At 41.1% G+C, this 12,452-nt stretch overlaps 1 protein-coding gene and 1 long non-coding RNA gene across 2 annotated transcripts in view; both read right to left on the reverse strand.

Annotated features, from left to right (window-relative positions):
* Positions 1–887: 887 nt before the first annotated feature.
* On the reverse strand, positions 888–3,386 carry LOC138213424 (uncharacterized). Its single transcript, XR_011179520.1, has 4 exons — positions 3,267–3,386; positions 2,814–2,908; positions 2,180–2,256; positions 888–1,823 (listed from the first exon to the last, which is right to left on the reverse strand). It is a non-coding gene; the product is annotated as an uncharacterized lncRNA (long non-coding RNA).
* Positions 3,387–3,566: 180 nt separating this feature from the next.
* trpm7 (transient receptor potential cation channel, subfamily M, member 7) overlaps positions 3,567–12,452 on the reverse strand; it is a 41,469-nt gene continuing 32,583 nt past the window's right edge. The window contains exons 30-40 of the mRNA XM_069173368.1: positions 12,381–12,418; positions 12,204–12,232; positions 10,912–10,965; positions 10,090–10,134; positions 9,795–9,860; positions 8,179–8,462; positions 7,827–7,909; positions 6,940–7,145; positions 6,625–6,676; positions 6,391–6,497; positions 3,567–5,442 (exon numbers count right to left, since the gene is read on the reverse strand). Of these exons, the coding sequence (XP_069029469.1) occupies positions 5,330–5,442; positions 6,391–6,497; positions 6,625–6,676; positions 6,940–7,145; positions 7,827–7,909; positions 8,179–8,462; positions 9,795–9,860; positions 10,090–10,134; positions 10,912–10,965; positions 12,204–12,232; positions 12,381–12,418 (1,077 nt within the window). The 3' untranslated portion in view covers positions 3,567–5,329. The remainder of the gene's footprint in view (positions 5,443–6,390; positions 6,498–6,624; positions 6,677–6,939; positions 7,146–7,826; positions 7,910–8,178; positions 8,463–9,794; positions 9,861–10,089; positions 10,135–10,911; positions 10,966–12,203; positions 12,233–12,380; positions 12,419–12,452) is intronic.

The following is a 12,452-nucleotide window of genomic DNA, read 5'->3' on the forward strand; positions in this document are numbered from 1 at the left end:
GCCTGCTTTAAAAAAAATAAAAAAAAAAGACCCAGAAGTGAAGAGCCCGAATATATCTGCTTCTCATTGTTTTGGTGCATAAGCAGATTGATATCTGTTTTATATAAAAGGACACATCTGGTCATCTTGTGCTTTATTGTCCACAAATCTCCCCCCCCCCAAAAAAACCCCCCAAAAAAAACAATCAAAACCATAAACAAATTGACCCTATTAACAAGTACAGGATATTTATCAAAGCCTGGGAGCATTTCATTGTGAGGAACAGTGGTCATCGCCAAATGTGTAATTAATCCTCAGTTTAAAATAGTTCCCAACAAAGCGCCATTTGTTCCTGTCTAAGTTACGTCAGCTCAAAACTACAGCATCCGGCTGTTAAGATTCATTATTTGGTTATTTAGCGCCACAGACAGGTTTGGTACAAGTACAGAGTTTGGACTGTGTTCGTTTTTTCATGGGGTTTGTTGACGATAATAAAATAATAACCACTCAAGCACGACTTACTGGACTCTACTATTATGCCTCTTAATTTCAGAGGTAAACATGGTACTTTTTACTACATTTAACTGCCTTTCAGCTGATTCAAAATTTAAAAACCCTACAATTTGCATGTTAAATATGATCAATTGTCTTGAGTGCATTAAACTAGTCATGGACAATATATGAAAAAGGAAGCCGTGTATTTCCATCTTGTCATCCTTTTCCTCAGATATGATTTTATCTGGTGGAAACCGGACGGTTGAGGAAGTCAGCCCTTCATGTGTTCTCTGTTGAGGTGGACGATCACATCATCCTGCAGACACCTACAATCAGCTCCCATCACTACTCAGACAGACATTTGACTACAGACTCACCCGCGTAGGCTGTGAAAATCATCTGAAACGAGCAGGTCAGCAACTAATCACTGGTATTTTATTGCATTTGTAGACACAGTGGTTACAAAATGAGGAACAGTATAATGTCACAGATGGCAGCGAATGCACAGTACTTAACTCTTCACTACAAAGCACAAGGAAATAGTCCCCATGTGTACATTTGAAAAAGAGTTAATGTTAATGAAGACATTTATGATCTTTGTAAATGTCAGAGGCTCGAAGGAGATTCAAAAAAAATAGTTGGACACTTTTGGAAACACACTTACTCGCTTTCTTGTCAAGTTAAATGTGAAGATTAATTCTACTCGTGTCTGAGTGGAATTGATCTTCTCATCTTGCCAACTCTTGGCAAGAAAGCAGATAAGTTTATCCCCCAAAATGCTCTTCCATTAAATGAAACCAGAGACCAATCACAGCACAGCACCAAAGCTTTTGTTTAGACGATATACCTAAATATGAAAATATATGCGGCTTTTGTAAAAGTAGTACAGATAGACACGGCGGGAGCAGATCTTCAGGCCTCGGTCAGCAGAAAAGCTTCTAGACTTGCATCGTGCACACACTGTCTTGGTTTTTAGTGTGTACATTCATGAACAGAAGGGCAAATCAGCGCCTGGGTCCTCCGACATGCTCCCGTCCGCCTCTCGTCTGAGTCTGTATTCACACTGAAAAACAATGAGGTCGGATCTTTTCATGGTTAATGATTGAATGTTTTAGAGTCATGTTTTAATGTCCGAATTCATTTTGGTATTCAGAAAAGCAGGTGTGAGAGAACACGCACACACAAAAAAAAAAACCCCACCAAACTATTGTTTAGTCAGTGTGAATACAGCTGTTGTTTCACCCCCCTCCTCCTCCTTCCTCCGTCTCCTAAAGGTGAGGGCATCTGCTCGTCTGCTGCCCCGGCTGCGACGCTTTCTTCCCTTTTCCTTCCATCACTTTCTGTTTTATCTGATGAAACACAGAGACATTTGGTCATGATGTGCAGTGACAGGGCTGTTGAGAGAGACTAAAGTCTTGGTACTTCCCACGTGAGATTCTGCCTGAACAACAGGCCGCCATTTCTGGTTAATATTTAGATAAACCAAAAGAGAAACTACATCATCTGTTTGTACGGATGTATGCGCCTGAGCAGTAAAATAAAAGGTCATCGGCTGGTTTTGTTGTTGCGCAGCTGTTAAACACACCTTAGTCCAAAGTCATGTTTTAATAAGAAAATAACCAGAAATAGGGTAAATAAGATGTCACTTAAAAAAAATAAATAAATATATAAAATAAAAATACATCTATCTCACTGACACACTAACCTCCTGAGGGTTAGGAAACGTTCCCGTCTTAAGCTTGGAGTAGAGCAGCACACCATCCATCGACACCTCGAAGCTGTCTGCGGGGGTGGAGGGGGGGAGGAGGAGGGGGGAGGGGAGAAACATGAATCAAAATGAAACTGTGTTCCTCAGTGTAGAAGATGATACCTGGTGTGTGTTTACACACAATGTTGGCACCTCGACCAGTAAAACGGGCTTCTTTGAGAGAACTGGCACGGTGCGAAACAGGTTTTTCACTTTTTACTGACCGATATTCAGACACACTACTTTATTCATTGGTTCATTTCAACTCTGATTGCTGCCATTGATTTTGTGTTAAAATGAAATCAGCTGTCGTGAATGAAAAAAAAAACGCGCTTGAAAAATATATCGGCATATTTAACATTTAAAAAGAGCTAACCGAACAAATGGCAAATAAATTGAGTTGGAAGTTTAATTTACTGTATAATTCTTATATAGTAACTTACTAGACTAGATTTGGTTTTGGTGTTTCACACAAACAATGTGCAGTAGAGATTTTTCACCGTTCATGTTTATTTTATTTATTTTTTTTGGCAGAAACGGGCCTCCATGGAAAACTGCATGACTGCGTGAGAGAAAGAAAAAAGCAGCTTACTCGGTCTCCCCTGGAACCCGTTCACCTGCACACCAGGAACCTGACGGAGGACTCCATCTAGTTCCCGGTAGCGGTAGGAGTAATTTCATCCTGCACTGTTGACATGAAACCAAAGGGATAAACACATCAATAACCTCGACACTTATCAGCTCCCTGATAAGTGAGGCTTTGAGGTCCAGCCATTTTGAACCACGAGTGACAGACAGCACGCAGAGAAAAATATTCTTCTGCTGACCAACATTGCTGACCAATGATAAATTACAGGATGTACCTGGCGAAAAATATCATGTCTGCTTCTATAATTAAAGCTTTATTGTCACGTCGTGGAGAATAAAAAAAGACAGGAAATGTGCCGATAGGGGCTGCTACAAATATATCTTCATTGCACCTGCTTACAAAATTAACATACAAAAAGAGGAAATAAAAAAAATAAATAACAAAACTAAAACTTACCAGTATTCAATGGCGACTGATTTCATTGTTTTGCGTCTTGTTTTCAGAGCCTGTAGTCGAGCTGTAAACTCAAGAGATGAGCCGGGACAATGAAACGCACAATCTTGATTACAGGACTATTAAGAGAGCGAACCACACCCAGCTGGAGGGAGGACCTGTCTGCTCATCCACATTTCAAAATGACTACTCATCTTGCAATATTGTTTTGTTAATAATTGCAGCTTTCTTTCTGGTCCATGGACATGCAGAGCTTCCACTCCCACGCTTAGTCAGCCCCCCCCCCCCCCCCGTGACCTTTCTAGAGGTGGATATTATCACACAGGTGAGCCGTCCCGTCACTGCAGTAAGAGGCAGCTCAACAGAAACTATTGTATTGTGGATTCAAACACCAGCTGCTGCTGTTCACTTCAGGAATCTGAGAGAACAGCAGAGCGTCTGTTTCCTCCTGCAGGCAAACATCCAAGAATGTCCAGGCCCATCATCTGCAGCCCGGCCCGGCTCAGTGGGGACATCAGAGTTCTCCTCCGCGTCCCGAATCACTCCAATCCACTGGTTCAGTGCTGGACCGGACCTCTTGACTGCATATAGTCCCACTCACTGAACTGAAACACGGCCGGACACTAGTTGTTCCTCAACATGTCCAGCTTTCACAACCAAAAGTGACAAACGCACCAAACGGTCTTTAAACTCTAGATATTCAAGAAGTTCGCTCCGCTGAATATCAGAGATGAAACACTTTTTCTTTTGAAAGAGTTTAATTGAGGTTATTGTTCTTAAACCTGCTCGGCCTGATTCTGGCTGGCTACCAACCAGGAACAGCTTCGCGGTGTCGTCTGTTTACTCAACAAATGAGTGAACGTGAATCATTTACCTTGTGGAGAAAGAGTCGGTCCGAGCTGCAGCAGCACCGACGGGTCTCTACGCCGCGGAACATTTTCACAAGTTTGTGTTCGTCTTAGAAGTCTGTTAACACAACAGGGAATTTGGGATTGTAAAAGTGAGCAAGTGAAGGATTGTCAGGTGATGGATTATCTTGTGATAACTGGCGACATTAGTCAGCAGCTCACCGAGCGAGTGGATCTCTACTGAACGGAGAAATGAACCGATCGCTTCAGGAAGTGACTCGGTTCACTTCATTCTCCAAAGAAATTCGTTCATGAACGACATCGTGAACATTTTAATTGATGTCCAACATAACGTAATTTTACACAATCATTCTATTCATACTTTTTAACATTTTATTTGTTTAAAATGATGTCCAGTACAAAATGTATACAGTAATACCCTTATGTTTGTCAGCTCCCCTGAATAAAATATTTTAATCTGTTCAGCTCATGCCACATAACAGTATCTATAAGATACACTAGATTGTGATTTGCTCATACAATAGTTGATGACAAAGATATAGCAATAGTACCTTTGTAACAATAAAAACTATCAGCAATATTTTGGTGGACACAGTTTCAATACAATAAAATGACATACATATTCTGTAAAAGTTGCATTGCAATCTGCCCATATTTTACAAGATTTTCAAATTCATGTATATCTTTTCTTTAACTATGAGACAAAAGGTTGTGATACGAGTCTTTATACATTTATAAAAAGGATCTGGTGGCACTCTGCAGTGACTCGGTCTCAGCAGGCTGTCCTCTTTGAAGCTGCTGTAACAGATGTACAAAGCACTTTGATTTGTTCATTTAAAGAGTTAAAACAAGGCAACTTCTCAAACTTTGTAATAAATAAACCCTCTGCAACGACACTGTACCTGTTCATATATCCAGTTCATATATCTTTATGTTCATAAACCTGTAGAAAATATTTTAGACCCCCCCCCCCCCCTCCTCCCTATGTATGCCCTAAAAAACAAAAGGTTAAGATGGTTGATTTGTGTTCGACACAGTATTTTGGTGGGAACGACACAAACGTGACACAGTCTGCATGCACTGGTTTCCATGGAAACACGGTTTGGATTCTTCCAGTTGATTGGATGTGCCTTCCTGCTCCTTGGCTACGACTGAAATTGATCACAACACCGCTCTCTCTTTCTCTTTCTCTTTCTCTCACAGCATCAGCCTCATTGACTGGCGGGACTCTTTGCCACCACTGCCGGGGTTGGGAGGGTCGTCCTGAGGGAATGTCACCTTATCTGGTGTGTAGTCATTCCTCTTCAGATCTGACGAACAAGTAAAAAAAAAAAAAGGGGGGAAAACGATGTTAGGGATGAGTTTTACAGTGGTGTGAAAAAGTGTTGCCCCCCTAAACCTAATAACTGGTTGGGCCACCCTTAGCAGCAACAACTGCAATCAAGCGTTTGCGATAAATTGCAATGAGTCTTTTACAGCTGTGGAGGAATTTTGGCCGACTCATCTTTACAGAGTTGTTGTAATTCAGCCACATTGGAGGGTTTTAAGTTATGTTTTAACAGGAGGGGGCAAACACTTTTTCACACAGGGCCATGCGGGTTTGGATTTTTTTTCTCCCTTAATAATAAAAACCTTCATTTAAAAACTGCATTTTGTGTTTACTTGTGTTATCTTTGACTAATATTTAAATTAGTTTGATGATCTGAAACATTTAAATGTGACAGACATGCAAAAAAATTGGAAATCAGGAAGGGGGCAAACACTTTTTCACACCACCGTAATTATCTTACTTGTGTTTGTAACTTTGTTTTTCCTCGTGTTTCCTGCTTAGTGAGATTTTCATTATAAAACTGATTCACTTAGCTGAAAACCTCATTTGACCTTCAGGGTGATGTTTGACACGAGAAGGCTTTTTTTTCCCCACGTTTCTCTGTGCTCACCTTAAATCTGTGTTTAAGATTTGTGATTTCAAACCTAGTTTGGAAGTGATGTTGCAACTTGAAGCCTTGAAGTTTGTGAGCTTCAGCTCTTTGTGACCGAGGTGTTTTTTCAATAAAGAAAAAAAAAGGAGTCGATACAATTTTACAAATTTGTAACTAATTATATTTTTTGCAAAAAAAACCCAAACATATTTATTACCATTTAAAACAGATGATTTTTATGTCACGTTTTAAAACTAAACATTTTTAAATACCACAAATATTACATTTAACATTACATTTAACGTCACTAAAGAGCAGCTGTAAAGTATCTCCCACCTGGAAGTTTGAGTTTCCGGCAGCAGGAGTTGCAGTGGTGTTTTGAACGGAAGTTCCTGATGGCATCGTCCCCCAGGTTTGCGGGTCCGAAGATCATATCATAAGAGCTGCAGGAGTCACAGAGACGTCATTTTAGCTGCCAAAGTAGAATCTGTGCTCGCTATTGAACCACAAGAGGATAAATAAATGAACTAACAGTTGCGCTACTTTTTGAGGGAAACAGAGAGGACTCACCCCTTCTCACCGCTCTTTATAACCGACGGGTCCGTCAGAATCTCCCCGACGCCTACAGAGGTGCACACACGCTTCATCATCAGTACAACTCTTAATGCACACGTGTCACGAGCAAGCAGGGAGCAGATGAATGACGTCACGGTGCCAACTTCATAACTACAACAGAATCAACGAGCCTCGCGTCCATCGTCGTGACCGATTCATGTCCGCAATGTGAAGTTGTGTAAAGACAACAAAATGCCACTTAAAAATAACATTACATTTCCTTTGACATGAATTGTGTGTGTGCGTGTGTGTGTGCTGCGAGTTCATTACCCTGCAGGTCGAGCACCAGCAGCTCCCCGCGGGTGAACTCGTAGGTCCAGTGGCTGAAGGCCAGCATGGTTTCCTCCAGGAGGTTGGTGGGGACGATCTCATCTCCGTTGTTGTTGTTGAACTTCCTGAACTCGCCGGTGATGCACTCTTCTATAGCAAACCACTGACCGGCAGAGTGACAGTACAGCAGAAACACCTCCAGGAACCTGAACACGCAGAATGAGGGACTCTGTCAACACTCAGGTTTCAAGTTGTTAACTTGACAAGAGTGGACACATACATTTTTTTTGTTTTTTTTTGTTTAAAGTACTAGAAAACACAGAATTTGCCCCGAAAAGTCTCTTTTACCATTTCATAATTTTACATTAGAAGAAATGATTACTTAATGAATAAATTGCTCCTGAAGTAAAGTTTAAAAACATGTTTTGCAAAATGAAAACATCAGTTTTGTTGCTGACAGCATGTATCAGCAGCATCATGATAGTCTGAAAGCAGTAAACAGTGAGATCACAGGAAATATCTCTGATGAAACATTGGAAAACTAAGCCTGTAGTGTTAATCAAATTATGCATTTGATTAACAAATACTGCTGTGTGAAGCGAGCAGTGCTGCGGATGTTGACAGGCAGCTTGGACACACGGCTCCAACAATGAACTCACAACACCTTCATACAGGCTTCAATTTATATTTTAGTTGCTGTGGCAGTTCACAATGTAAAATATATTTATTGGAGATGTAGATTTCACTTTATTGGTTCACATATGGAAATAAAAACACAACAGCCATTCAGAGATATGAAAATAAAGCATGAAAACAGGTTGAAGATAAACAACATGTGTGAATGGGACTTCTGTGTCAGACCTCCAATAACGCTCATGCAGACTTACCGCGGTGAATAAGGGATCGTCTTCGGCCTGATTTGGTTGAAGGCAAATGTCAGCTTCTGAGCAGCTCGTTGTTGTTGGATTTCCTGGAGAGAAACAGAGAAACGTTTGTGGAGATGAGTTTCATACCTCAGCTCTGCTGAAAAGGGACTCCCTTCAGTATCACTTGGATAATACATACAGTTGTACAGGTGTCTAAAAGTAAACACACAAAATAAAATCTAAAAATATGGCCAGAAAGGGAGAGGATTTTGTATTTTGGTGCTTTTAAGTCCTTAACTTGCACATCTTTCTGGAGGGATGGAGCCCAAAGTTGCAGTGCGAGAGAGCGGCTGTTGTGACTGGTGCTTCGTACCCTGAGACAAAGGTGCAGCACAGTGTCCTCCTTGTAGATGCTCTGCCACGTTTGGACCACCTCGGGGAGGAAGGACTTGACTATGTACAGGTGTCCTGGTTTGAGGATGTCATACTCTGACCACGTGCAGAGCACTTTGAGGGCCCGTCTGAGTCCTCCGCCCATCTCCTCCTTGCTGAGGAACTCTATTTTGGCGCAGAGGCCCCGCTGGGCCCAGGAAGACATGCTGTTGTTGATGGTGTTGGGGGAGCTCTCCTCCAGACGGTACACGGTCACCGGCTCCCCTGAAGGAACAGAAGCAGCAGGTGAGACTCGCACCGATGACCGTCGTTCAAACGCAGTCGCTCTGATGTTCACCGGTTTGGGGAGGGGATTTAATCCGTCAACTCTTCATCAGACACATGGCCTGCTCTCTTCCTTCAGTCACTTACTTTTAATATGGTTTTTGACCTTTATTTCAGGAAGTGCAAACATAAACTTAAGTCAATACTGTTACAAGGTACGCCCCATCAGAAACAGGTTTTTAATTTGTTCCACTGAACAAGCCCATTTTTTTTTATTTTTTTTTATCTGTTCATCAGAGAGCTGGCACCGAGCGTCTGTGTGAAACATGAACACTCAGTTTCTGTGTTGCTGCTGAAGCTGTCATTAGGAGCAGGAGGAGGCTTCGGGAAACAACCTCTGATAAATCCAGGTGTGACGACAACGTCAGGCCTTTGGAAGATTTTGGACCACAAAAGGTTTATATCTGTTCTCAGTATTTATTTAGGTTAATTCTGTCATTAGTGAATGATCTATACTGCCCTGCAAAGACAACATACAGTAACTTAGTCAGAATTTTTACATTTTGTTTTTCTTTTTCTTTTATTACTAAATTTACAAACCAATCAATCTGCTGGGACTGCACTACAGATAGTTGAGGCTAGCTGTCAAGAGCATTAGCTGAAGCTAATTTAAAGTTTATTTACTGCGATTGAAAAATCTAGTTCACATAATTTGTTATGGTTAAGCTTGCTGCATCAAATAAGACATATTTAAGATGCATTTGGTTTAAGATACATTTATTAAACCAGCTCATTGGTTCACATGAACGAGACAAGAACATGTTTTGTTTGTAGTTGTCCCTGTGATCTTTAGATGGGTCAAACACGCAGTATCTAAATGTTGTATTCGCTTTAAAACGCAGCACTATGACAGGCTTTCTTCTCCACTTCACTGTTTCTGTAGTTCGTGCCTCTGCCGGGCAGTAGACACCAGCAGACTGAGTAACCCCAAACAACAAACTATCAACAACATGACTGCCTCTTAGACCTTTAACATCCAAATCCATAAAAGCAGCAGTTCCACTTCAGCGAGGAGATGAAGAAGAGTTGTGAAGCCAAAGTAGTCATAAAAAAATATACGACACACACGAAAGGCTGCACCTAAACTCAATAACAGCTTGAGTGTGACTGTGAAGCAAACAGCCGCAGGTGTAGGAAGGAAAAAAACCAATACAGAAACCAGTCCTCTCCTGATCTGCCGGACTTCCTCATTCTCCAACTGCCTGCCGTCGTGTTTCAGAGCTTTGTTTTCACCTGATCCGACACATCCAGGAAACCAGGATCCATTCTTACCTCGAGGGGGCACGGGGGTGAAGGGGATGCTCTGGGACAGCCTCATCAAGTTGTTACGCTCCACAGCTATGAGAGGAAAAGCGCATATTAACATACACCCTCAAATACACACACAGGCTAAGACACCTGCAGCACATGAGTGAACGAGGATAAAACTATTCTGTAGCATTGAACTCTGTCTCAGTGAAATACAATGCAGAGTTTCAAATGTTGTAAAGCCTCAAACAATTATTCGTTTTGGAAATCAATACATAAAAATGACAATACAGCCTGTTGTGTGGAGTCCCTGTCTCACCTGAGTACTGGTAGCTTTCCATGGGCTTGAATGGTGAGCCGATAGCTGCAGAGAGAGAGAAAAAAAAAAAGAGTGTTCATCTTTCTGCAAAACTTTACACAGCATTAGTTCATGTCATGTCCTAAAAATGAGTAGTACTGAACAAAAACAGTGAGAGTTTTTCCAGCTTCCACCAGTAGATGTCTCTGTCCTACTTCTCAACAACGGAAGCACAGAAACGGCTCCATCATGCAACACTTTTAATTATTTCCTGGAATACATTTCTGTTGATGGCTGAAGAAAACTAAAAACATAAAAAACACACTGTATTTGATAAAGTATTTGTGATCAGATATTTGATCTTTATACATTTTTACATGTATATTACATGTTACATGTTCCTAGTTTTCTAAAAATTGATAATGGCTGCATGTGTCTGTCACAGCTTATTGTAACCAGGTCTGTGTCATTTTTGCTGTCAATAAATAGTGAAAAATATTTGGGAGGGCTTTAAGTATAATCCTTATTATTTTCTTTGTTAATCAATAACCTGTCTATAGTTTCTGAGAGGCTAATATGAGGAATTTAAATGCTTTGCCAAAACATTTAAATTTGAAAAATATTTTCAAATAAAACCAGGAAGAGAACCACAACACCAAACCTTCACTTTGTGAAATTGAAATATATCATACAATATTTAGCACTTTTGCCTGAAAAAGGACTGACATGATTAACAAATTATCTAAATGTTGTGTGTGGATTCATTTCCTGCCAATCCACGAATCAATTCATCCTTTCAGTTCTCATGCAGATATTTATGTTTAGTAAGTGAGGGAGACTCACAGTCCTTTCTGGCTCCGAGGTGGGTGTGACGTGGCATATAGAGAGAAACTGCGGCTGCAACCACGGAAGAAGAAAAGCACAGTGAGGCTTTCATTCAGAAACAAACATGATGTATCATAATGTGCAGGCTTTGAAACATTTGAGATGTAGTTTTTAATTCCCTGGCTACAGAAGATTGTTCGTCAATTTTTACACCTTTGCTTGTCTGAAATAAACTCTATAATCTCGGGCAAAAGCCAAGACCTGTTCTCCCCTCTGGTATCCTGAGATTGTCTTCTACAACACAATAATGCTGCAAAAGTCACATCATGAGCACAGTTATTCACAAACATCACAGAAATACTGTCAAAAGGTTATTTATAGGAGGTAAAAAAAACAAAAACATTCCTCAGTTTTTTGGTGAAGCCTGTTAGAGGATGGATTATATTGCACATAAATCCAGAGTCTGATGCAGGATAAGATACAGGTGCTATGGAAACATCTAGTTTAGTATTTGAGAAAGTCATCTGGCCTCAACGGGTTCAGATCAGCTGCACAGACAATGACAGGTGGAATCTGCTCTCGACGCTCTACAGGTGGCCTTATATGTGTGTCGGCAATGTTGTCAACTATTTCTATTGAGTGAGAAGCTGCTGAGGATGAATTGCTGCAGGTGATTGTCCTGTCTCCATTTCTGTTCCCTCGGCACACCTCTGATTCACAGAATAACTCTAACATATAACATGATCACATAATCATGCAACCTGCAGAAGTTAGAATATTAGAGATGGGCGGGAGTCGGACTACAATGAAGTGGAGGATAATTTGGGGAGCGGTTCAGCAAGAGTCATCTAATGCACCTAAATGTGAACAAGACCCAGGAGATGGTGGTCGAACATTATGGGTGAGGAGGTTAGAATAGTTCAACGTTACAACATACACTGACGCTGTGTAAAAGAAGGGGATAAGTAGAGTCTTATTTTCTGTCTGTAGTTTCCTTTGCTGTGGGCTGCTGGGGGAACACAGTGACAGAGATGACAGCAAGATCAATAAACCCATTTGCAAGGGCACAACTATGATTGGCCAAAACATGGAGCGGTTTGAGTCAGTGAGGAGCAGGAGGTCACTGAACACACGAATCTCTGTCATGGACAAACTTTCAAACTACAATCTGTCCAGCCATAGATGCTGAGAGTGTTTAAAGATCAAAGGTACTTTGATAACATGCTGCTGGACTAACTAAACCAGGCAGAAAAGTCTGTCACAACTAAAGTACGTAGATGGAGGAACTTGAGTGAAACTACAGATCTTACCATTTAGTGCGTCTTCCCCAGGGGCTCGCCTGGCAGGGCGAAAAGACAAAGTGAGACAAACAAGCACCAGAGCTCCACTTAAATCAGACAAAAACTGGTCTTACGTTCAGCTGTTTCTATATGGAAAGTAAAGACAACGTGTAGTTCAACATAATTGTTGGTCAGTGGGACACTTACAGGCTGCTGGCTTGAGCTGATTTGACCTGAACTCTTTCCTGGTAAAGAAAAAGGAAGTTAAACAGACAGAAA

This window comes from Embiotoca jacksoni, unplaced genomic scaffold, assembly GCF_022577435.1.
Source record: "Embiotoca jacksoni isolate LCO1_2020_lvr unplaced genomic scaffold, fEmbJac1.0.p SCAF_6, whole genome shotgun sequence".
NCBI lineage: Eukaryota > Metazoa > Chordata > Actinopteri > Embiotocidae > Embiotoca > Embiotoca jacksoni.